Source organism: Ambystoma mexicanum, chromosome 1p, assembly GCF_040938575.1.
Source record: "Ambystoma mexicanum isolate Mex_15411 chromosome 1p, UKY_AmexF1_1, whole genome shotgun sequence".
In the NCBI taxonomy this organism is placed as follows: domain Eukaryota; kingdom Metazoa; phylum Chordata; class Amphibia; order Caudata; family Ambystomatidae; genus Ambystoma; species Ambystoma mexicanum.
Genome location: NC_090921.1, coordinates 95,814,285 through 95,838,861, shown reverse-complemented (window position 1 = coordinate 95,838,861; position 24,577 = coordinate 95,814,285). Strand labels below are relative to the sequence as shown.

Sequence of the window (24,577 nt, the reverse complement as noted above, 5' to 3'; positions counted from 1 at the left end):
AGGAGGGCTCATTTTTGCAGGATAATGACCCACCACCATGTTATGGCCCAAGTCAAAAGCGAGGGCCATAAATTGGGCAAGTGTTACTATCCCAAGCGATAATGACCCTTCCGAGGTCCAAAAGGCTATTAGCACATGGTGGTAGTAGCAATATAGGTTTGGGAGTTTTGTTGGTGTAGGAAACAGTGTTCTTTTAAGAGAGAGTAAAGTAAATAAACATACTGAGTTACTAAGTTAAATGTGGTTTTAATGTGCAGTATTTAAATAGCATGGTTGTCTTCATAATTTAAGCATTTTTATTGTAACTTGGTTGAACTGGAACAGATTTAAAATAAGCACGCGTTAGGTAACATGTAAAAGTAAACGGTTGATCTATAAGTAAGTGAACACATTTTGCAATGTTTCGGCTTTCTATTTTGTGTGTTAAAAAGCACGCTGCAGCAAAAAAGATCCTCCCATAGAGGAAGGGTCGTGTTGAAAAAAATCTTGTCTGCTAATTGCACTGTTGTTTCCCTGTCTGCTTCCGAAAACAGAAAGGTCAGAATGCAGTCAATACCAGTAGTTAACGACTGCACTCTAAACATTCTGATTGGCTAAAAGTAGGCCCATAACGATCGCCATGTACTAGTAGATAATGGTGATGTTTGTTTGTGATTGATCAGGACTCCGTTTACCGCAGCTCAGATAGAGATGCTCACACGATGGCACCTTGCCCTTGTATCTGACCTAGTGTCTGTTTAAACAGGTCAGAAATAGATGATCAGAGTACGGCAGCTGGCGTGTGTGACTGATCGTGGATCTGCTCATCATCTATCAATACTGGTCATCAGATGATGGTGACCTTGGGTTATGATCGATTAATCACCTTTGTCACTAGTCCAATGGAGACACTCAGATTATGGCACCTTGTAGTTACTGATCAATGCTGTTGATACAGGTCACATGGATATGCTCAGCGTATGGCATGTGGTTGTTATGATCAATGCTGTTGATACAGGTCAGATGGTGATGCTCAGATTACTGCACAAGGTATTTATTGATCAATACTGTCTTCATACAGGTCAAAGGGAGATGCTTAGATTATTGCACCTGTAGTTATGGATCTATGGTGTTGGCACAAGTAAAATGTCAATGCTCAGATTAGGCACCTGTTTGTTATTGATCTACGCTTTGGACACAGGTCAGATGGTGATGCTCAGATTATGGCACCTGGTAGTTATTGATCTATGCTCTTGATACAGGTCAGAAGAAGATGCTTAGATTATGGCACCTGGTAGTTATTGAGGTGCGCTGTTGACACAAATTAGATGGATATCTCAGATTATGCACCCAGTAGTTATCAATCTATGCTGTGGATACAGGTCAGATGGTGATGCTCAGTTTATGGCAGCTGGTAGTTATTGATCAATGCTGCCTTGTTATAGGTGAGGGGAGATGCTAAAATTATCACACCTGGTAGCTATTGATCAATGCTTTCTTGATACAGGTTGGCGGGAGATGCTCAGATAATGGCACCTGTTAGTTATTGATCTATACTGTTGACACAGGTCAGATGGCAATGCTCAGATTAGGCACCTGTTTGTTATTGATCTATGCTGCTGACACAGGTCACATGGAGATGCTCAGATTATGGCACATGGTAGTTAATGATCAATGTTGTTGATATGTCACATGATGATGCTCAGTTCATTGCACGTGGTTGTTATTGATCTATGCTGTTGATACAGGCCAGATGGTGATGCTCACATCACGACACAGGACAGGTATTGATCAGTACTGTCTTGATGCAGGTCAGAATGAAATGCTCAGATTATGGTGCCTGGTAGTTATTGATCTATGCTGTTGACACAGTTCAGATGCAATGCTCAGATTAGGCACCTGATAGTTATTGATCTATGCTTTGGGCACGGGTCAGATGGTGATATTCTGATTATAGCACCTGGTAGTTATTGATCTATGCTGTGGACACAGGTCAGAAGAGATGCCCGGATTATGGCTCCTGGTTGTTGTTGATCTATGCAATGGACATGGGTTAGATGACGAGGCTCAGATTATGGCACCTGGTAGTTATTGATCTATGCTCTTGATACAGGTCAGATGAAGATGCTCAGATTATGGCACCTGGTATTTATTGATCTATGCTCTTGATACAGGTCAGATGAAGATGCTCCGATTATGGCACCTGGTATTTATTGATCTATGCTCTTGATACAGGTCAGATGAAGATGCTTAGATTATGGCACCTGGTAGTTATTGATGTGCGCTTTTGACAAAAATTAGATGGATATCTCAGATTATGCACCCAGTAGTTATCAATCTATGCTGTGGATACAGGTCAGATGAAGATGCTCAGATCATGGAACCTTGTAGTTATTGATCAATGATGTTGGTATATGACAGAGAAGGATGCTCACCTTACGGCGTGTATTAGTTATTGATCTATGCTGTTGATACAGGTCAGATGGTGATGCTCAGTTCATGGCAGCTGGTAGTTATTGATCAATGCTGCCTTGTTATAGGTGAGGGGGAGATGCTAAAATTATCACACCTGGTTGCTATTGATCAATGCTTTCTTGATACAGGTTGGCGGGAGATGCTCAGATAATGGCACCTGTTAGTTATTGATCTATACTGTTGATACAGGTCAGATGGCAATGCTCAGATTATGGCACATGGTAGTTATTGATCAATGCTGCTGACACAGGTCACATGGAGATGCTCAGATTATGGCACATGGTAGTTATTGATCAATGCTGTTGATATGTCACATGATGATGCTCAGTTCATGGCACGTGGTTGTTATTTATCTATGCTGTTGATGCAGGTCAGATGGTGATGCTCAGATTATGGTGCCTGGTAGTTACTGATCTATGCTTTGGGCACGGGTCGGATGGTGATATTCTGATTATGGCACCTGGTAGCTATTGATCTATGCTGTGGACACAGGTCGGAAGGAGATGCCCGGATTATGGCTTCTGGTTGTTATTGATCTATGCTATGGGCATGGGTTAGATGACGATGCTCAGATTATGGCACCTGGTATTTATTGATCTATGCTCTTGATACAGGTCAGATGAAGATGCTCAGATTATGGCACCTGGTATTTATTGATCTATGCTCTTGATACAGGTCAGATGAAGATGCTCAGATTATGGCACCTGGTATTTATTGATCTATGCTCTTGATACAGGTCAGATGAAGATGCTCAGATTATGGCACCTGGTAGTTATTGATGTGCGCTTTTGACAGAAATTAGATGGATATCTCAGATTATGGCATCTGGTAATTATCAATCTATGCTGGGCATACAGGTCAGAGGGAGGTGCTCAGATTATGGCACCTAGTAGTTATGCATCTATGATGTTGCCATAGGTCAGAGGGAGATGCTCAGACTATCACACCTGGTGGCTATTGATCTATGCTGTTGGCAGGGACAGATGGTGGTGATCAGACTATGGGACCTACATATGACAAACGTGCAAACAGTGTTGCCTTTTCATGGCAATTACTTCGAGCAGAAACATGCTCTTTGTCTTCAAGTCTGATAGAGGTGTCTGAGGATCACTGAGCCCCCCGGCATCTCAGCACCCCACAGATGCATCGCTTCACTCCTAGGATGGATTCAGGCTGAGATTGCACATAGAAGCATACGTTGGCCGGTGGAGCTAAACCCCTGCCTGGATTTAAGTGGAAGGTTTCTTTCAGGCAACGGGACAGTCTGCTAAGTGAAGTCTGTTCGTGCTCCTCAGAGGTTTGCTCCTCACTGTACAAGATGCCCACAATGGCTGGAGCGACCCCTTTGCATCTCCCCCGGATGTCTCTCAGAATCTCCTTGATCAAAACCCTGCTCGTCTTGTCCTTAACAAACTGGAGCTTGAACACAACCAGGATGACTGGGAATGGGAAGGTTTGGGGCTTCTCAAGCTGAGTGCATGGCTTCAACGCTCCGGCCGGGGCCACAGTATTTGGCTCGTCCAAGGAATTGTTATCATCTTTAGTGCTACGTCTGCAAGTACTTCCATCTGCAAAGTTCCTCTGGTCATCGAAGAGATCGTGAGCCACTTCCTGGAACAGCTTGACCTTATCCGCTGTTTCGACAGACGGACAAAGCATTCCAACCAACAGGAAGCTTTCCTTCCCTCCGACTTGGGTTATCAAATCACAGAAAGCTTTTTGGGGGTCCTTGTCCAGATCACTCCAATTCCTGCTCTCAGGAGACATTTGTTGATAACCTGCAATGACAAGCATTGTATTAAGTGTTAGTTGAATTCTTCAGGCAACTAGTTTTACTAAACACGCATATTCATGTAAAGTCTTTGGGCATCTCAGGAAAATATGACCAGGACATCTTAAGCATGGTTTAAGACAAAAACCAACAGACTGGAAAGAATTCGAACATAATAGAACCAAACTGAACATCGCCAAATACAATGCTAACAAGAGGCTAAGAGGTGAAAAAGTTCAGAACTAGGCAATGGTTGTTGATTACTTTAAATCAGTACTTTTAAAGATAGCAACCCTTGCCCTCTGAGAATGGCAACCAAGTGCACACAACTTTAAAGAGGCCAATGAAGGAAATGAAGCTATGCTCATGGAACACAAGGGGTCACGCTCATCTGACAACTCCAAGTGACACAAAACTGGTGGAATATGATGTTCTTTGTCTGGCTTACAGAGCCTGCATCTCTCAGCTAGGGGTGTAACGGTATAACGGTATACCGTTATAGATACCGTGAACAGCTTAATTGAACTATAATAACCGTCACGTTGTTTATACCGGTATAACGTTTTAGAGCCTGCGGTTATTAAGTGAGCTATTCAATCTGATTTGGAAAGGCTGCAGTTAGCAAGTACTGCACATTCTGGATCTTGCACTGTGGGATGTGGCATTTGGCAGACAAGAGCATAGGCAAAGTGAGGCTACATTAGTAAATGCAGCTTTGATGCGGTGACTGCTCTTTCTCTGTGATCAGTAGAGTTGGGTTAAAGATCAGCCGATTTGTAGTTTTCCCACCAATTTGAAATATGGGGAACTACACATCCCAGAATTCAAAGAGGGGAATAAACTGGATGCTCCTCTGATGCATGTCCACAAAGAACTTTAGCTCTGTAGACTGTGTGAACACTGGGCCTATCAGTGCTCTGTGCTAGTATATAAACTGCCCCCCAACCCCCACTGTCTCCTGTGTAGATTTACACATTGGCACTAGAGTTGTTGCTTCGCTTGTTCCTTCACCGGCCTTCTGCATATGGCACTGGACTCAAGCATGCAGGACAGATTCTACATTCAATTTGAAGTATCCAGAGCAATGGGGGTGAGATATTTCTCAGGTCTATCCTCGATTTGGGACACCACCCATGAAAGCATTCCTCCGTCTCAACTAACATGACAAGGGTCCTAATGCGCTCAGACCTGGGGAAAATGGTAATGATGGGGCTGTGGTGGTCTAGGTCATATTTGTGCCGATATGTATTTAAACTTTGTCATTTTCAACAGCGCCCACTGGATGCTGTCCTGTTAGGATTAAATGGTCAGTGGTGACTCCAACATCAGACCTTTATAATACACCAGGCAGATGGTAAAGAAGCTATAGTGATTTGATCATTATGCAACCTTTTCGCTGAGTGTTGGCTATGACATTTTGACAAAAGAAACAAAATGACATGGGCTTTCAGACCTCACAGACTTTTCTCCCTTTAATGGGATAAAGCGTTATCAAAACAAACTTTTGTGACTGATCGCAGCGAGGGGTCATGATGCCCATGCCATGTGGTTCCAAAATAATGCAGGTCGAGGCCAACCTGTGACTGAGCAGCAAGTTCATCGCTCAAAATGTGAATTTTAACACTTCCACTAGTCACTCTTTCATTCAAGGCGATCAACGAGTGAGCGCCATGAAAGACCAATTCTGCAGCCGCCTTAGATTCCTGGAGGATCAGCTAAAAATGTGCAGAGACAAGTTTCAAAATACTGACAATTTATGACCATTAAGAAAATATTTAAGATTATTTAACTCCACCTGCTATACCGCGATAACCATAATATACCATCATTTGGCAAGAAGGTGATCATACCACCATAAAACGAATACCGTGACACCCCTACTCTCAGCAGCTATGAAGTCTTTTTAGCTCCAGCATAAAAGGGCCCTCGGGGTTGTCCTTCTTCAGGAATCTTGACGGCCATACGTCATGGCTGTGGAATATCCTCTACGGAAACACTAGTAAGTAATCTATATTTACTAGTGATCAAGGCAGTGTGGACTAACTCAGAAACCAACACAACAAGTGAAGCAAAGACAACGATCGTGATTATGAACACATACTGGAATCCTGCTACAAACGGCTCTGGCCATTTTCTTGGGATGATTGAAAACGCAATTGACGAGGCAACTGCAAAACATCTGGCTCCACTCTTATTGATATGCGGAGACATTAACGCAACTTGTAAACGGAAAACTGACACAGCTCACCCAGCCACCAAGTTATTGGCAGCAGACCAAAGAGGAGCAGCCTGGGAAAAAATAATGACATCACGGGCGCTGTACAACATAGGCGAGGTGCTTCCAAATGAAAACACTCTATCAACATGGGAACGTGAATCATCTAGTGCAACTATCGATTATATCTTCGCATCAGGCCATTTAGCACAAATAATTACTTCGTTTGAGGTGGTCCTCACTGCCGCAAGTGACCACAACTTATTGCGTATTACCTGGCCAATAAAGCAAACCACAACTACGAAATCTACCACACATTTGGAGATAAATAACCAAGGGTCAGGGTTAAAAATGTCAGCTGCAGCAATAAATGACTTGAAGAACAAATACTTAGCCCAAGACTATTCAGCCACCGTAAAACAGATCGATTACTTGCCGTTGCTTTCTATCTACAAAATGACACAGGGTAAACAAAACAGCATAGGCCCTAAAAGGCATGTGTTTGACAAGACCTTGGTTGAAAAAAGTAAAGAACTAAGAAAAGTGAAGAGAAATGCCAAACTCTTAGGCCCTATAAGGACAGATCTGACAGTGATAGAGGCCACCCAAAGATACAAATCATGGCTTAAAAATCATTGGATCGCGCTATACCAGCAAGACGCAGAAAACATCCAAAAAGCCATACGGGGAAACAAAAGCAGAGAATTTTGGTCTCTCATGAATTCAACCAGTCCAAAAGAAGAAATATCTATACTAAATAGTATAGGAGAAGCATCATGGGTGAACTTCTTCAGAACCGTGTTTCTGCCGCCTAAAACCAACTTAACTTCTAACCAGAGTATGGAAGCAGGAGAAGGGGCCTGTTTGGATGACCATGAAGAGATAACTCGGTTGATCAAGACCCTCAAGAACTCTAGAGCGCCATGGCCCATTGGAATTTCGAACATGGACCTAAAGGCACATCCAGAAGAATGGGCAGTCCTTCTGAGTGAAATATTTCGAAGATGTGCCGAATTGAAATCAGTCCCTCCATCTTGGAAGCCAGCAACGCTGGTGCCAATTTATAAAAAAGGAAAAAAGAGCGATCCGGCCAACTACCGTCCGATCACTCTGCTGGACTGTATTCAAATTGAAAGCATGGGCTAAAACGGCGCCATGCGAGGATTTTCTGCAAACAGGGTTCAAGAAAAATCTAGGAACAGCAGCATTCTGACAAAAAATATCCTGAAGAACAAGGTCCTAGAAGGGGGACCCCGGATATTTATCGTTTTCGTGGACCTCTCTCAAGCGTTTGACCGTGTGGATAGGTCTCTCAAAAAAGAGGAATTAAAAAAAAGAGGAGTAAAACAGGGATGCCCATTGGTGCCAGCCCTGTTCCTTACAGTCCTAGGAGACATTAAAAACTCAGAAATGGAGCTCCGCAACTTCGCTCCAGAAATGGGTAAAACTCCAATAAATAGGCTTCTGTACGCAGATGACTTGATACTCCTAGACTACACACAGATAGGGTTGCAACGCCAACTTAGCAACCTACAGACATACATGCAGAAAAACCCTGGAGATCAACGAAAACAAAACCAAATTTATGATTGTGTCTACAGGTACAAAAAGAAAAGAAAAAAGAAAACTGGATCTGGATGGAAGATGGATAGAAAACGTTGTTGAGTTCAGATACCTAGGAGTGACACTAGACAATTCCAAGAACGAGATAGCCATGCACAAATTCTTGAAAGAAAAAACTGAAAAACTAACGGCTCAAGTTTGCGCAATTGACAGAAAATGTGCCCGATTTTCTCTGATTCCTGTGCTAAATTTCTATAAAATGAAAGTTGTACCGACACTGATTTACGGAGCAGACGCACTGCCCAACATCCCAACATCTTTATGCCTACATTGGAGGCTCGATTCTGGAGAAAAGTACTAGGACTCCCAAATTGCTCCTCAATAGCTTGTATCAGAAAAGAACTAAGCCTACTTTCACTTGCAGCTTCAGTTAAATGCAACTCTTTGATGCTTTTCCGCAAATGCCAGTTGTCAGAAAAACCTTCATTATACAACCTCATCCTACAAGAAAGTATGGATTCAAGTTGTAAGATGTTAAACAGGTGGACACAACAGAACCTGGAAACTCTACACGACGTCGCCTTAGATGAAGAGGTACTTAAAACAAACCCTGTTAAAGTTCTGAACAAAGTAAAAGAGCTTGACTGGATCAGGACTGGTGAAAAAGCAGCCACCAGTAAACTGATGTGACATCTACCCCAAGATCTCAGGAAACTGAACGATTTACAACCATTCATAAAACAGTCCCTCAAAACAGGCAAGAAATCTCCTCTTGAGAGCGAGACTGAACTTATTACACACCAATGAAATCTTATCCATACGTGGGCTGGCTATCACCAACGGCTGCAGATTCTGTGCTTTACCAGAAATGGTGGAGTCTATTTGGCACCTACTCCTTTCTTGTTCGGGTACTTTGAGGATAAGAGCACACTACTTGAGGCACATTTTCTCGGACTTTGCTTTACGAGACGAAGATCTCTGCTGGTCAAGAATGATGATGGGAGATACGACCACATGGTTACTGGCAACATATAACATCTTACAACATATACAAAACTCTTTTCCCACGTCAAAATAACCAGTGGAAGACTGGCGATTGATTGCTTTAGACAAAGTGCCTTACGCCTGAACTTCATTGGTCAGACATATCTTGGCGACCTTAGGACTAAAGACTTAAGACTTAAAGATTTTCTCCTTGTGACTTTTTGTAAAAGTCTAACTGATTCAAATACAAATAAAAAAAAACAATTTCAAAATAGGGTGAAATATTGTGATGTCGCTGAACCTCCCCTGTGCCAGTTGAGCATACTGCAATATCAAATGGAAAACAATAGGGTGAGATATTGTGATGTCTCCAGATCTCCCACAGCACAGATGAGCCAAGCGCAACATCAAATTGAAAATGATAGGGTGAGATATTGTGATGTCCCTGGATCTCCTCTGTGCCAGATAAGCATACTGCTACATCAAATGTGAAGTGATAGGGTGAGATATTGTGATATTGTTGGATCTCAGTGATTGGGTGAGATATTGTGATGTCTCTGGATCTCCCCTGGGACAGATGAGCCTACCGCTACATCAAATGGAAAGTGATAGGGTGAGATATTGTGATGTCCCTGGATCTCCCCTGGGACAGATGAGCGTACCTCTACATCAAATGTTAAGCGATAGGGTGAGATATTGTGATGTCCCTGGATCTCCCCTGTGCCAGATGAGCCTATCGCTACATCAAATGGGAAGCAATAGGGTGAGATATTGTGATGTTCCTTGATTTCCCCCGTGTCAGATGAGCATACCACTACATCAAATGGAAAGCGATAGGGTGAGATATTGTGATGTCCCTGGATCTCCCCTGGGACAGATGAGCCTACCTCTACATCAAATGTTAGTGATAGGGTGAGATATTGTGATGTCCCTGGATCACCCCTGGGCAAGATGACCCTACCGCTACATCAATTGTTAAGCGATAGGGTGAGATATTGTGATGTCCCTGGATCTCCCCTGTGCCAGATGAGCCTATCGCTACATCAAATGGGAAGCGATATGGTGAGATATTTTGATGTCTGGGTATTAAGCGTGTTATAAATAACCCATCATAGCATCTCCGCTGTGCCAGATGAGACTACTGCTACATTAAATGGAAAGCGATAGGGTGAGATATTGCGATGTGCCTTGATTTCCCCCGTGTCAGATGAGCATACCGCTACATCAAATGGAAAGCAATAGGGTGAGATATTGTGATGTCCCTGGATCTCCCCTGTGGCAGATGAGCCTACCGCTACATCAAATGGAAAGTGATAGGGTGAGATATTGTGATGTTCCTTGATTTCCCCCGTGTCAGATGAGCATACCGCTACATCAAATGGAAAGCAATAGGGTGAGATATTGTGATGTCCCAGGATCTCCCCTGTGCCAGATGAGCCTACCGTTACATCAAATGTTAAGTGATAGGGTGAGATACTGTGATGTCATTGGATCTCAGCGATAGGGTGATATATTGTGATGTCCCTGGATCCCCCTAGGCCAGATGAGCCTACCGCAAGATCAAATGGAAAGCAATAGGGTGAGATATTGTGATGTCTGGGTACTAAGCGCGTTATAAATAACTTATCATATCATATCATGCCACTGCTTCGCCCCTGTGCCAGATGAGCATAACGATACATCAAATGGAAAGCAATAGGGTGTGATATTGTGATGTGCCTGGATCTTCCCTGTGCCAGATGAGCATACAGCTACATTAAATATAAAGTGATCGGGTGAGATATTGTTATGTCCCTGGATCTCCCTTGGGCCAGATGAGCATACCGCTACTGTTGGAAAGCGATAGGGTGAGATATTGTGATATCCCTGGAACACCCCTGTGCCAGATGAGCCTACCGCTTCATCAAATGGAAAGCGATAGGGTGAGATATAGCTATGTCCCTGGATCTCCCATGTGACAGATGAGCATACCACTACATTAAATGTTAAACGATAGGGTGAGATATTGTGATAACATTGGATCTCAGCAAAAGGGTGAGATAGTGTGGTGTCCCTGGGTCTTCCCAGAGCCAGATGAGCCTACCGCTACATCAAATGGAAAGCAATAGGGTGAGGCATTGCAATGTCATTGGATCTCAGCGATAGGGTGAGATATGGTGGTGTTCCTGGATCTCCCCTGGGCCAGATGAGTCTACCTCTACATCAAATGGAAAGCGATAGGGTGAGATATTGTGATGTCCCTGGATCTCCCCCATGCCAGATGAGCCTACCACTACATCAAATGTTAAGCAATAGGGTGAGATATTGTGATGTCCCTAGATCTCCCCTGTGCCAGATGAGCCAATCGTGACATCAAATTGAAAGCGATAGGGTGAGTTATTGTGATGTCCCTCGACCTCCTCTGTGCCAGATAAGCTTACTGCTACATCAAATGTTAAGTGATAGGGTGAGATATTGTGATGTCATTGGAACTCGGTGATAGGGTGAGACATTGTGATGTCCCTGGATCTCCCCAGGGCAGATGAGCCTACCGCTACATCAAATGGAAAGCGATAGAGTGAGATATTGTGATGTCCAGGGATCTCTCATGTGCCAGATGAGACTACTGCTACATCAAATGGAAAGCGAGAGGGTGAGATATTGTGATGTCTGGGTATTAAGCGTGTTATAAGTAACCTATCATATCATATCATGGCACTGCATCTCCCCTGTGCCAGATGAGACTACTGCTACATCAAATGGAAAGCGATAGGGTGAGGTATTGTGATGTCCTGGATCTCCCCTGTGCCAGATCAGCCTACTGCTACATCAAATGGAAAGCAACAGGGTGAGATATTGTGATGTTCCTTGACTTCCCCCGTGTTAGATGAGCATACCGCTACATCAAATGGAAAGCGATAGGGTGAGATATTGTGATGTCCCTGGATCTCCCCTGTGCCAGATGAGCCTACCGTTACATCAACTGTTAAGTGATAGGGTGAGACATTGTGATGTCATTGGATCTCAGCGATAGGGTGAGATATTGTGATGTCCCTGGATCTCCCCTGGGCCAGATGAGCCTACCGCTACATCAGATGTTGAGCGATATAGTGAGATATTGTGATGTCCCTGGATCTCCCCTGGGCCAGATAAGCCTACCGCAAGATCAAATGGGAAGCGATAGGGTGAGATATTGTGATGTCTGGGTATTAAGCGTGTTATAAATAATTTATCATATCATATCATGCCACTACATCGCCCCTGTGCCAGACGAGCCTAACGCTACATGAAATGGAAAGCAATAGGGTGAGATATTGTTATGTGCCTGGATCTCCCCTGTGCCAGATGAGCATACAGCTACATCAAATATAAAGTGATAGGGTGAGATATTGTGATGTCCCTCGATCTCCCCTGTGCCAGATGAGCATACCGCTACTGTTGGAAAGCGATAGGGTGAGATATTGTGATGTGCCTGGATCTCGACTGTGCCAGATGAGCATACAGCTACATCAAATGGAAAGCGATAGGGTGAGATATTGTGATGTCCCTGGATCTCCCCTGTGCCAGATGAGCCTACCGCTACATCAAATGTTAAGCGATAGGGTGAGATATTGTGATGTCATTGGATCACAGCAATAGGGTGAGATATTGTGGTGTCTCTGGATCTCCCCTGGGCCAGATGAGTCTACCGCTACATCAAATGGAAAGCGATAGGGTGAGATATTGTGATGTCATTGGATCTCAGCAATAGGGTGAGATGTTGTGGTGTCCCTGGATCTGCCCTGGGCCAGATGAGCCTAACGCTACATCAAATGGAAAGCGATAGGGTAATATATTGTGATGTCCCTGGATCTCCCCCATGCCAGATGAGCAAACCGCTAAATCAAATGGAAAGCGATAGGGTGAGATATTGTAATGTCCCTGGATCTCCCCTGTGCCAGATGAGCCTACCGCTACATCACATGGAAAGTGATAGGGTGAGATATTGTGATGTCCCTGGATCTCCACTGGGACAGATGAGCCTACTGCTACATCAAATGGAAAGTGATAGGGTGAGTTATTGTGATGTCATTGGATTTCAGTGATAGGGCGAGATATTGTGATGTCCCTGGATCTCCCCTAGGCCAGATGAGCCTACCACTACATCAAATGTTAAGCAATAGGGTGAGATATTGTGATGTCTGGGTATTAAGCACATTATAAATAACTTATCATATCATTATCATATAATGCCACTGGATCTCCCCTGTGCCAGATGAGCCAACCGCTACATAGAATGGAAAGGGATAGGGTGAGAAGGGAATTCTGATCCTAACGGTTTATACAGAATAGGATTACATCAACCAATTGAACAGAATAAATATTGCATAAAGCTGAAACGTCAATGTGGCCATAAAAGAACGGGACAAAGCTCATGGTAAGTGTCGCGGCACGAGCAGCAAAACTCAACAGTTGAAAACCATGTTTCAAGGCCCTAGAACGCAGCGTTTCTGAAATATGTGCACTGCAACGCACTGCACCACGCCAGGGTGAGTCAACAGGTGGGGAGAGCGTACAGAAGGTCCCAATATGCTGCAGCACGCCAACTCTCGCCTCTCCTCCATGTCTGCTCCGGGGTATGTAAGCCAGCCACATGCGCCCATTCTCAGTGCAGTTTACTTCAAAGCACATCAAGCGATAAGGGACTCGGAACAGTGACCTGCAGGATCATTGATTTTCAGCAATTGGTGAGAGTGTTGTCAGCTCTGTCTACAGAATCCATGCGGAGTAAGGGCACTTTTTGCTGGCAGGTATATATGTCTCATGCTTTTCAGTTATTCCACTGTTAGTGTGAGAGTTGTGGTAAATTAAATGAGCATTAAGCCCAGCATGCATTACTGTCTCTGGTGGGTTTCAGCTTGAATCATCATAACAGAGACATTTGTCAACTATAAAAACATGTTGTCATTCTTACGATCCCAAAGTGCTCTTTGATTTATGCAAAGCAGCCATCTGCTCAGTCACCCTCTCCTTTTCCATTTGTTATTTATTTACAGAGTATGGGCAGTTTATTCACTGGAACACATTTTAAGAACCGCAGTCCAGTAGAATAAGTGCAGGTGCAATGGGAGACAGGAAGGGAAATACATGTCTTTCACATCATTGCTGCTTTGCCTACAAAACCATCTAGTTTAACGCCTACAATAGCATTTCATGCAGGCATAAACAAATGAATTCATGCAGAATCTGTCCGCTTTTACATTTTTTTGCAAAATGGAAAGTAAAATAAAAGCGTCAACGTGATTTCATCTGTATTTACTCTTTCCGGTAGCACTCCATTTTGTAAAAATGAGCAATTGTGTCCAGGGGACCCACCCGCACATATATGCTCCCATTGGCAGGCCCCTGCCTGCAATGACCACTTTTAACAAAATGAGGCTGTCTGATTAAATAGTTTATACAATGAGTTAGAGAATGTTTTATTTAAAGGCAGTGGTTTATCTACAAACTAAGCTGGAGAGATGTATGAACAGTGTGCAGACTGCATGGCATAAACAGCACCAGAGCCCATGCTGTGCCACCCAATGTTTGCAGGACCTCATGATTTCTTGTTTGGGTCATATAGTGCCCCTACCCTTAGCAACGCCCATCACTCTTTCGCCACCCCCTTTTTTAACAGCCCCCCTCCTCAAGATTGCTTTGATTGAATTTCTTCCGGCATTACTCTAGAGAACCAATTGGAAATTTGATGGCCTTTTTCCCAATTTTCCTCAAAAATAATGCTGAAAAAATGCACGCTTTGAACATATTATTTGAAAAATGTTGCCAGGGGGAGACCGCAGCTGTACTCCCCTAAATTACTTAATGCGTTGTGGCTATGCGGGCCCTCCATTAAAAGATATTCACCTCTTGCCAGTCTCATTGAATCATGTACAGTGCCAGTGCCCCAAAGGGGCCATCCACTCCCAACACCAAAATCTGCCTCGCCCACTGGCATGCACGTAATAATGTTACTAGCTGCACTCAATGGAGGCTGCTACGTTTGGGCGCCAGGGGTTAGGAGCCTCCACCCCTTGTTTTTAAGCTAGGTGAAAGATGTATGGTTTGATTGAAAGATATATCTTTCGCCTGGTGCATCCTGCAGCGTGCCAAGAGGCAGCGCAACCACCATGTGCATTGCGCATGCGTGACGGCCGAGGCTGGCCTGGCAGTCTGTGGCATAGTGGGCGCTACTTCGGGGAGCTTCTCACGAGGAGTCCCATGGAGGACGCCCCATTTTGTGCCACTGGCAGACTTCAATCTGGCCTGACAATAACACGGTCATATGTTGCGATTGTCCAAATATGTTCATCTTGCTTTTAAGGCGCTTCTGCCTATATTTGACGTATTATGGCTTTCATTTCTTGGGCCTCATCAGCTGCGGCAGACAGTTATTATATGCAACATACATCATGCTACTCGGCGGTTTCCCTGGCATCAGCCTGACCTAGGTAAAATTGATTGAAATGTTTGTGAGGTGAGAATGCACATGCAGGGCTGTTTGCTGGCGTGCAGGTGTGAGCCGCTGGACCATGCGATAAATGTGCCAGGCCACTAAGTCAGAGAGAGAGGTAATGTCAGACACTAGATTGCGGCACAAGAGAGCCAAGCCCAAACTCTGTGCCAAGAAACATCAATTCCTTGTCGAGTTGAAAGAAATGCGTTCCAGGTTCCAATCCCTAAAAGCACGCTTAAGCCGAGCGTCGCGCCACTTGGCAAGTATTCTGGAAAATGTAGGACGAATGCTTCGGAGCACGAGGCCCTGTTCTTCTCTGCAATATGGTTTCCTTGTTTGTCACTTTCCATGTGCTTCTCCATGGCCTTCCTTGCCCTATTGCTTGCTATTGCTTGCTACTGCTTGCTACTGCTCACGACCCTAGTAAGAGCCGAGTTCAGAAAGTAAGACTGTTGGGATATTTATTTATTTTAATTATTGTACATTTGTAAGGCGCTTATACATCAAGTAAATTGTGATTCAAAGCGCCCACAGGGCAGCAGGGAGGGGACATGGGGATGAGGAACAAATACAACAATGAAAGATAGAGCCGGACCTACTAGGCCTTATGTCAGCAGTCATTAAACCCTAACCACTTAGCCGGACTAGACCGAGTAAGTGCAAGGCGAGTGACGCTGATGGATCATAAAAGGGGATTAAGGGAAGGAATGGGCAGAAAGAAGTGCAGGGAAAATGTTGGAGAGGGTGAAGCGAGTGGGGGTGGGGGGGGGGGGGTGTACCACTATTGGGAATTCAAGCAGACTATACAAAGAAACAGCAGAGTGTGCGCCTCTGGATTGAGATCTCTCCAGAGAGAGGCCCAAGACTGGATGGGCATGAATACAGAAAGCCTCATTTCCAGAGGAGTGTTTACAGTAACTGCATTGGCCTAGCATCCAAAATCACTCCAAGATTTCACGCCGAGAGGCCAAAGAACGGAGGGTCAGTTACCTTCAACAGCCTCAACGCGAGGCCACTAAGAAGCAGACGACCGGTCAATCCTGGGCTTGAGCCTTTCAAATGGTGTGGTGTCGAGTTAGGCCTCCCGTGCAATTCCAATAAGTGTATTGTAAGGGTGCAGAAGAAGGACTCTGGCACAAAGGTGGCATGTTTGGGGCTAAATACTTTTATTAAATAATAAAGCAAGAGAAAGCCAATATTTCTGGGAGAGGAAGGATAGCTCTGGGGCTACGCGTTCCTCTTAGAAGTAAGACAGCGCAGCGCAACACAGGTTCAAATCCAGATCCGCACTTAGAAACCACTTGTTGGTATTTACACACCTTAAAAATGTACACTTATAATTCCCCTATTCCCAAATGGGCCTCAACTAGAGATCTAAGGTGACTGTCAAGATGTCTCTAAAAGTGCCCACTGTCCTGTGTGAAGAAAACCTTGTTTTTGCCCCTTACACTATAAACTAAAGAATAAAGCAGTACTGTTCTGTTCTGGTCCCAGGGGAATGCCTGCCTTCTCCTGGGCTATGGTCAAAGTTCCACACAATGGGGGTCATTCCGAGTATGGCGGTAGGGGGTTAACGGCACCGGTAAGGATGCCGGTGCCGTTAACCCCCTAGCCACATTCCGTGGTCCCTTAGCGGGTCCCACTAGGGTAGTTTTATCAGCAGGGTGGTTTTACCAGCAGCCCTTAGCGGGACCCGTTAAGGGACCATGGAGCTAATAACGGGCCCGCTATTTGTGGGCCCATTATTAGCTCCTTCACCATTCCCATTGAGCCCAATGGGGGCTCGAATGGGAATGGGGAATGGTTTTTGAAATGGGGATTTACCGAGTCCGCATAGGTCGGAATGTCCCGGTAAGTCCCCATTCCGACACCACGGACCCGGACACGGGTTTGGAGGCAGCCATGGTGCTATTTGCACCATGGTTACCTCCAAACTCGTAATGACCCCCAATGTTTCCTTGGTGGGCCTGGGGAATGCCTCCCTTCCCCTGGTATTCAGTCTCAGATAGCCCAGGGGAATTACTCCTTTCCCCAGGCCTTTTGGGCCTTCCTCCTGGTCCGCGCTACCAGGAGAATGACTCCCTTCTCCTGGTAATCATAAAACCAGGGGGAATGGCTCCCTTGCTCTGGTCTTCTCTTCACTAGGTGTCACACCTATAACTCCAACTGCCTCCCCATTCCCCTCCGCTGCAGTGCTGAGAAACTCAGTGCTGTGGCTCTGTCACACCCCACCTTATGCTAGCCCAGTCTCTAAGCGCTGTCATTTTCAATTTTAATTTGAATATGGTTAAAAAAAGAAAAACTCAACCTTCAGCAAAAATGACCTTATGTTGGAAAAGAATACAATATTAACACAAAAACAAAGACAAAACAAGACAAGTCAGTGTATAAATACGATCAATAGATATCATTCGCTAAAAGCATCATTTCATCCTTATTTACATTCAGTTTTTAGAATCTACGGACTTAGATATTTATTTATTTAAATTTTTTGTAACGCGCCACATGCCCGCAGGCCTCTGGGCGCACAAATACATTCATTTAGTAGATGTTAGGCGTTCGCCTCCAGATAAAGCACCTACACAGCTGTCACTCAGGACTCATATGTCACTCAGGACTCAGGACTCGGGTACTGCCGGCTGTGCTCATGAGCGCCTCGCCTGCTCCCCCCTCAGCCTCAGTAGCAAAGTGCTCCATCCAAGTTCACTCTACATTACCCTACATAGCCACATCACTCCTAAAAGACAACAACCAGCTTTCATTATGTGAGTTTTACACATCCTTTATGTGACGGCATCCCTGCACATTTTCACACAAAAGATTATTGGGCCTGATTATGAGTTTGGAGGTACTTACTCCGGTTATACCTCTCAAATCATTTACTGAGTTACCACATGCGGTAATTACAGAGAGGCCCTGTAGGTGCGCATGATTACAAGTCCGGTGGAACTTTCCGTTATTCTCCATTTTGGAGTGCCATATGACTCCATCGGGGTCTGTTAATTACCGCATGTGGTAATTACTGCTCCCGGTAATTACCACATGCAGTAATGTTTTTGTGAAACGAATTACTGCTACACAGAAGCAGGTGTTAAAAATAGTTTCTGTAACAAAACTCGGATTAAGGTTGTTAGACCACTACCGCCAAACTCGTAACCAGGCCCACTGCATCTCCATGTTGAGCTGTGCTACTGCCAAACAAGTCATTTCTAGATGAAACGAAGCCTGCACCCTGGGAACGCCCACACTCCGCCCCTTCATGACGTCAGTGCGAGAAGGAACCACGTGGAGCCGCGCCTGATGCCCTGTCAGGGCTGAGCAGCTTTTGCTTGGAAAAGCATGTAGTCTCAGATTGTGCACGTGCATTGAAAAATACTGCAGAGGGTTGCATTCCCTTCCCGACAACACAACAAGCTGTCAATATAGCTTAGTGGGTTAAGCACTCGGCCCCCATCATCCATGCAAAATCAATACGTTTGGGCGCATTACGGGGAGGGAGGTGCGGGAATTGACGCCACTTATCACGCTCTGACATGCTAGGAGTATGGAACTGCAGTGGGGAATTTACCTCCTGCACCATGCTGGAGGTAAATCCTCCCGCTTTCCGCAGAAGATCAACATCGGTGGATATTAACATGGCGGTAATTCCGCCTGAGGTCATTTCAGCCAAAAATGCTCCAAAGAATCCAATGGACACTCAAAAAATATGGATTAACTCTGCCACTGCCACTTGTAATCTGACGGTAATTCCGCCAGACCAAGTGGCGGTAGCAGTAATTCCGTTGGCCGGTATTCTGGTGGATTTACCGCCAGAATACCGCCCGACTCATAATGAGCCCCATTGAGTACAATTAAGCTGGATAGTAATAACGCACGTCATTACAGTTCGTGGGACTAGGATGAGACCGCCTTTGATACTGAGGCCGTGGCATTTTCCCACTTACGCAGCTAAAGAGGTTACATCCAGCGGTATTTATATATTCTTTTGATTTAAAAAGGCATTTTAAGAAACGCTTGGGTAACTCTGCTGTAAGGTGCTGACATGGCGCCTTCGCCAAACCCCTTCCGGTTTAATGTTTTAACTGCTATGCTGTGACTTTGTAAATGTGAGTAAAGCACCCGGCAATGAAACCGCCCCAGCCATCAATATGCCCTTTTCACAGTGCTTCTTGGCAAAACGCTTTTCATTTTCAATTAATAACTACAAATCCAAAATATCTCATTAGGCCAATTGTCGAAGGTCCCACCGGAGTAGCCCGAGATGGCAATGAAAATGAAAAGTGTTTTTGGGATTGCACGTCTCTTGTGTAGCACACACACAGGCCACCACACCGATGTTTACCTTGTGGGTGTACTCTGCAGACCTTTGCGCTGCTCCATCAGTTAAGCATCTTTGCATTCTCTTCCTTGGAAGGTAGTGCACGTCCACCTTGGAAACTCTGCCCACAGCACAGAGTTCTCAGTCCCTGCCCCCTTCCACTTGATGCCTAACGACGTCATCCAGTCCTAATTTTATCCTTTGCATTCTGAAACGTCTTGTTTTTCTTTTTCTATTTTCAAATCAGGACTATGGGGCTCATTACAGCTACTGTACCATCTCTGCCGGGATATTACGGGCGGTAAAGATGCCGGTAACTCCCCCTATAGGACTCCAGTCGATAGGGTTTCCTGAATCACCAGCACTGTTACTAACGGTGCCTGTAATTCAGACATTTATCTGCCAATAGGTACCTGCTCTACCGGCAGGTCAGGCCGGAGTCCCTAACGGCAGACTTTGCGTTTGCCTGTCAGGAAAGTTACGTTGTTACTGGCACTTTATTTCTGGACCGGCCAACTCGTAATGAGACCCAATAAGTCCAAAAAGAACTAAGAATGTGAATCTTGGGAGCTATGATTGCGGGCGTCCATCTGCAAAGCTCTTACGTTTCCTGTGGCCATGTGTGAGAAGGTCATCCAGTTCTGCTTTTTCCCTTTGAATTCTGGGTCCTGTAGGTTTTCCCATTTGAAACCTATGAAAACTTAAAGTCCCAGAATTCCAAGCAAATACGGGACTGGGTTGACTCCTGGTGCATCGTCAAGGGAAACCTGGGAGCTCTGCCATCTGGTATACCCTAAACACCTGGGGGTCACATTGTATTTAAGGTAGATCATCGCATGGCATTTCTGGGGTAAGGGTCCATATTAAAATGGTATCACACTATGGAGAGCACTGAATAGGGCATTAGGCATAACGGTTCCATGTCTTAAAATCACGGCAAAAATGGCAGTGAATAAAAAATATCGCAGCAAAAATGCTGTGGTTTTTTGCGCCACAATCATGTAAAGGATGCGGGGGACACCCCCGCAACCACCGGAACCATTATACCATTTAAGTGTAGTGGGCACACCCCCCTGCAGCCCCACTCCCCTTAAATACCTTTACTGGGTCAAACCACAGCATTTTTGCCACGATTTCTTTTACTGGCGACATTTTTGCCGCAATTTTATTACCCGATACCGGCGTAACGTGCTCGTCCTTTACCCGGAACTAGACACTACACCTCGCAAACATCAGGAAGTGCTGAAGTTGGATCCCATCTTGTAGGTCCGAAGACAGCCAGGGCATATCTACCCTTAAGAATAGACTTCTAAGCAGTTGTTGAATGCATGCAATTGTGAGAAGGACTCTCAATACTGAGTCTGGGTGTTCTGCACCGGCTAGTCACAGCATAGCAGTTAAAACATTCAACCGGATGATGTTTGGAAAGGAGCTGGAAACAGTAAATTGCGCAGAACAAGGTATAGACCCGGGACAGAGATTTATTCACCAGGGGGTACTAAGCAAACAGAATAGTTTAATCACATGAAGATTTTTTAGTTGGGGCTATTAGGTGGTGCTTCTGCGTCACCGATAATCCAAAACTATTGCATTAGAGTACAGGTAGAGAGAAATGGCGTACAGCCTCTAAGTGTTGTTTGTTATTTGCCCACCCAGTGTCGGCCCCATGGCCGTGGTAATCCCTATGGCCATTCCCACCCAATTCCTGACCCTCCCCACCCAAAACATCTCCCAGCGGGAACTGTATGTGTTTGCTTGAATTAAGCCTTACCATCAGACTTCGTACTCAAGTGCCTGCTAGTGTTTTCTCAAAGCGGCCTTCTGAGAGTTCATGACTTAATTGGAGTTGTAAGCACACTACTGGTGTACTAAAAATGTCTTAACCAGGTCTGCCTTCAGCCACTCAATTTATAAGCACTGTGCGTGTCTTTCACTGGAGTGCTGTTCAAATCAAGCATTGGCAAAGTCAACAGTTTCAGCTAGTGTATGGCATTTGACAGACACTGCTATTAGACACCCAGGTACTCGCACCAATTTGCACCTGCTACCATCATTGGCCAGTTCATACTACTATGGCAGTACCTGGTAAGTGACTTTCCCATGCCTACACAAAAGCCCAAACCATTGGCATTGCGATTGCTTTTTTAATAAGGAGTTATTTTGCATTGATAGACAACGCGTGATGGCGGTGGGTGGAGATCGGCAGGGATTGTAGGAGTGTGTACAAGGTACGGGTAGCAATAACTTGATGAGACGTGAAAAGCAATAGAGGACAAATTCCAGTAGGCGGCTGGAGCTCAACTCCCGCCTACTAAGTACCCGGATGGCGATTAATATTGGTGGAGAGAAAGGATAGATGGGGACGGGTTTTACAGATGTTTCAAAAGTTAAGCCCAGAGCAGCACCAGAGGTTAAGATTCATTCCAATCCTTCCCACTATCACCCCTTTTGTTGTGGTTTAGTCACCTCGAGTGGGAGGATATGCCCAAACGTGGCTTTCGAGCCTGGTGGGCCTAGCGACCCGAGCTACACTTCACTGATGAAGCACAATGAGGCTGAAACATTTCTGGGGTTCCTTGTAGTCTCGTGCAGAAGGGTGTGACCAAAAGGTTTGGGATAGCCCGCCCCTTTGGGGTTGGACCAAGGCACATTTGCATATGATCTTTCCCCTTCTGTAATGGCTTGGCAGGCTGAAGAACGATGGCCTGAAGGGTTGCCAAGAGCGATGCCAGAGGTTAAGATGAATTTAAACCTTCCAACCATCACCTCTTGGTTCTCCCTCTCCCACAAGCCCATCCTTCATTCCCAGTGGTGGAGTCCAGTGTGCCCCACAGCCTTTCGCTGGTGCCCTATTATCCGCCCCCACCCCTGGCACCAAAAGCTGCCTCTGCTACTGTTCATACCGTGAGGGTTCTGGCATTCTCTGGAATCGTTTAGAGAAGCAGAGGAAAGGACCTTCAAAAGAATGGTGAAGGCAGAAGAGAAAAGCAAGCAAATGCTATCCCTCTGAATATCTAGAACAGAGGCCTTGCTGGACACTGTCGCTAACCCGGCACCTCCCAGGCAGCATCCTGGCTTGCCGCTATATCCACCATTGCCATGGCAGTCAGAATCTAACACATTATTTTCCATTTACTGACGACGCCGACCCAATCCCATGCAGCGAGGATAAGGCTGTGTCAAGGCATCCTGCCTTCTCCCGAGCACATGCTCGCCTTCCGCCCTCTGTCTCTACACATCCATATTCATGGCACCCATTGAATCAGATCGACCACAGAACATTACCTGCCACCGTGTCCCTCAGCATCTCCCACACGCAGCCCCTCACCCCCAAGATGGACTTGGGTCTGAACTTGGCGTAGAGGCAGACGCCGACACGAGGACCGCGTCCGCTCTCCGGATGGAAGGCCTCCTCCAGATAGCGCAAAAGCCGGCGGGAGCAGGCCTGTTCCTCCTCCTCTGAGACCTCCTCCTCGCAGTACACGATGCCGATGACCACCGGCGAGGCCTCCTTAGCCCTTGCACTGACGTCCTTCAAAATCTCTCGGATTGTCACTTTGTTAGCCGTCTCCTTCAGAATGGCGAGCTTAAACACCACCAAAATGGCGGGGTACATGAAGGCGCGAGATTTGGCAGCTGTCACTTCCACTGCTCCCTTTTGGGCCTTCTCTTCTGAAGTGTTGGATTTTCCTTTTTCTTCTGGGCCAAGCGTCCCCGCGGCCTCTCCATTTGCATTCCCAAAAAGGCAGCGGGACAGTTCCTGAAAGATGCCACACCCTGACGTCTTCCCCGTGGCAGCTGCATCCCCAACAAAGAGGAACTTCTCTTTCCCGCCAACACATGTCACCAAGCGGCTGAACTCTACCTCCAGGCCTCTCAGCGTGCCCAAGCCCTCTCCCTGGTCCACCACAGGCCGCGCACTCCTGAGCACCACGTTGCAGTGTGGAGCCATGTTTGTCAGAGGCTGGCTCTCGGTCAGAATGCTGATCTGGGAGTCAGTGACTCTCCTGTGTGAAAAGAGTGTCGTGAGCCAGTCTGCTAAGCCCATGGCTGTCTCTTGGCCCTGGGTTGGTGCCGCTGGGCCAAGTCTTGAGGAAACACTCCTTGGGCTTTAGCAGTTCAGCTACGGATGTTCTCAGCTGCTTCTTTGCGGCCTGCCTGGAGTCTGCTGGCATACATGCGATGGGCACCTTTCCATGTGCGCTGCCGTGCATGTATGTTGGTGTTGTAGAATCTTCTGTGTGCTTCGCAGGTCCCGTTATCAGCCGAGTTACTGATTAACATGGCGGCCAAGCTCCTCCCTCGGGACGATAAACTCGCGCGCAATGCAAACAGGCCTTCGGTGTTTGCACTCTTTATCCGGGAATCTGACAGGAGGGGCCATGTTGGTTTTGTGAAGAGGCTCTTCTTCTGAAATAATCGCTCTAGGCTCTCCCTGGCTTTCACCCAGAACCAGGTACAAAAAAACAAAATGTAGCAAGTTGAACAAATGCCAAACTAATGAAGATGATGCAGAATTCGTGTCACGTCTATAAGCAAACCTTACATCAAACTTACATTCTGCAACTGCACTTCAGCTCATCCCAGCGGTGCAACCAAACCTATATTTGGGGGTGGGGGTGACGGGCGTGGTTAGCTGGTGATGGCCGGGTCAATTCCAGAAACTGGGCAGGGCTAACTCGGGGGTCCCATCCACCCTGTTCTACCCAAATGGTTGTCTGCCCTGGGAGCCAAGCATCAAATGATACATTTTAAAGCATAATATGCCAGTGAGAATGACAACGTGATTGTGTTTCAAGGTGACATACACATTTAGTT

General features: G+C 45.7%; 1 protein-coding gene across 1 annotated transcript; it reads right to left on the bottom strand.

Moving 5' to 3' along the window:
* Nucleotides 1–230: 230 nt before the first annotated feature.
* Nucleotides 231–23,973, bottom strand: LOC138566593 (uncharacterized). The gene is made up of 2 exons (XM_069644113.1): nucleotides 23,045–23,973; nucleotides 231–4,232 (listed from the first exon to the last, which is right to left on the bottom strand). Exons 1-2 carry the CDS (start codon nucleotides 23,805–23,807, stop codon nucleotides 3,562–3,564), a joined length of 1,434 nt encoding a protein of 477 aa, XP_069500214.1. The 5' UTR covers nucleotides 23,808–23,973; the 3' UTR covers nucleotides 231–3,561.
* Between the last annotated feature and the right edge of the window lie 604 nt (nucleotides 23,974–24,577).

Excerpts from the sequence above, each read along its gene's own strand:
- LOC138566593 (XM_069644113.1), bottom strand. The coding sequence starts at position 23,807 with ATGGGCTTAGCAGACTGGCTCACGACACTCTTTTCACACAGGAGAGTC. Across the intron at positions 4,233-23,044 it reads GCTGAGGGACACGGTGGCAG|GTTATCAACAAATGTCTCCT; the intron begins GTAATGTTCTGT and ends TTGTCATTGCAG.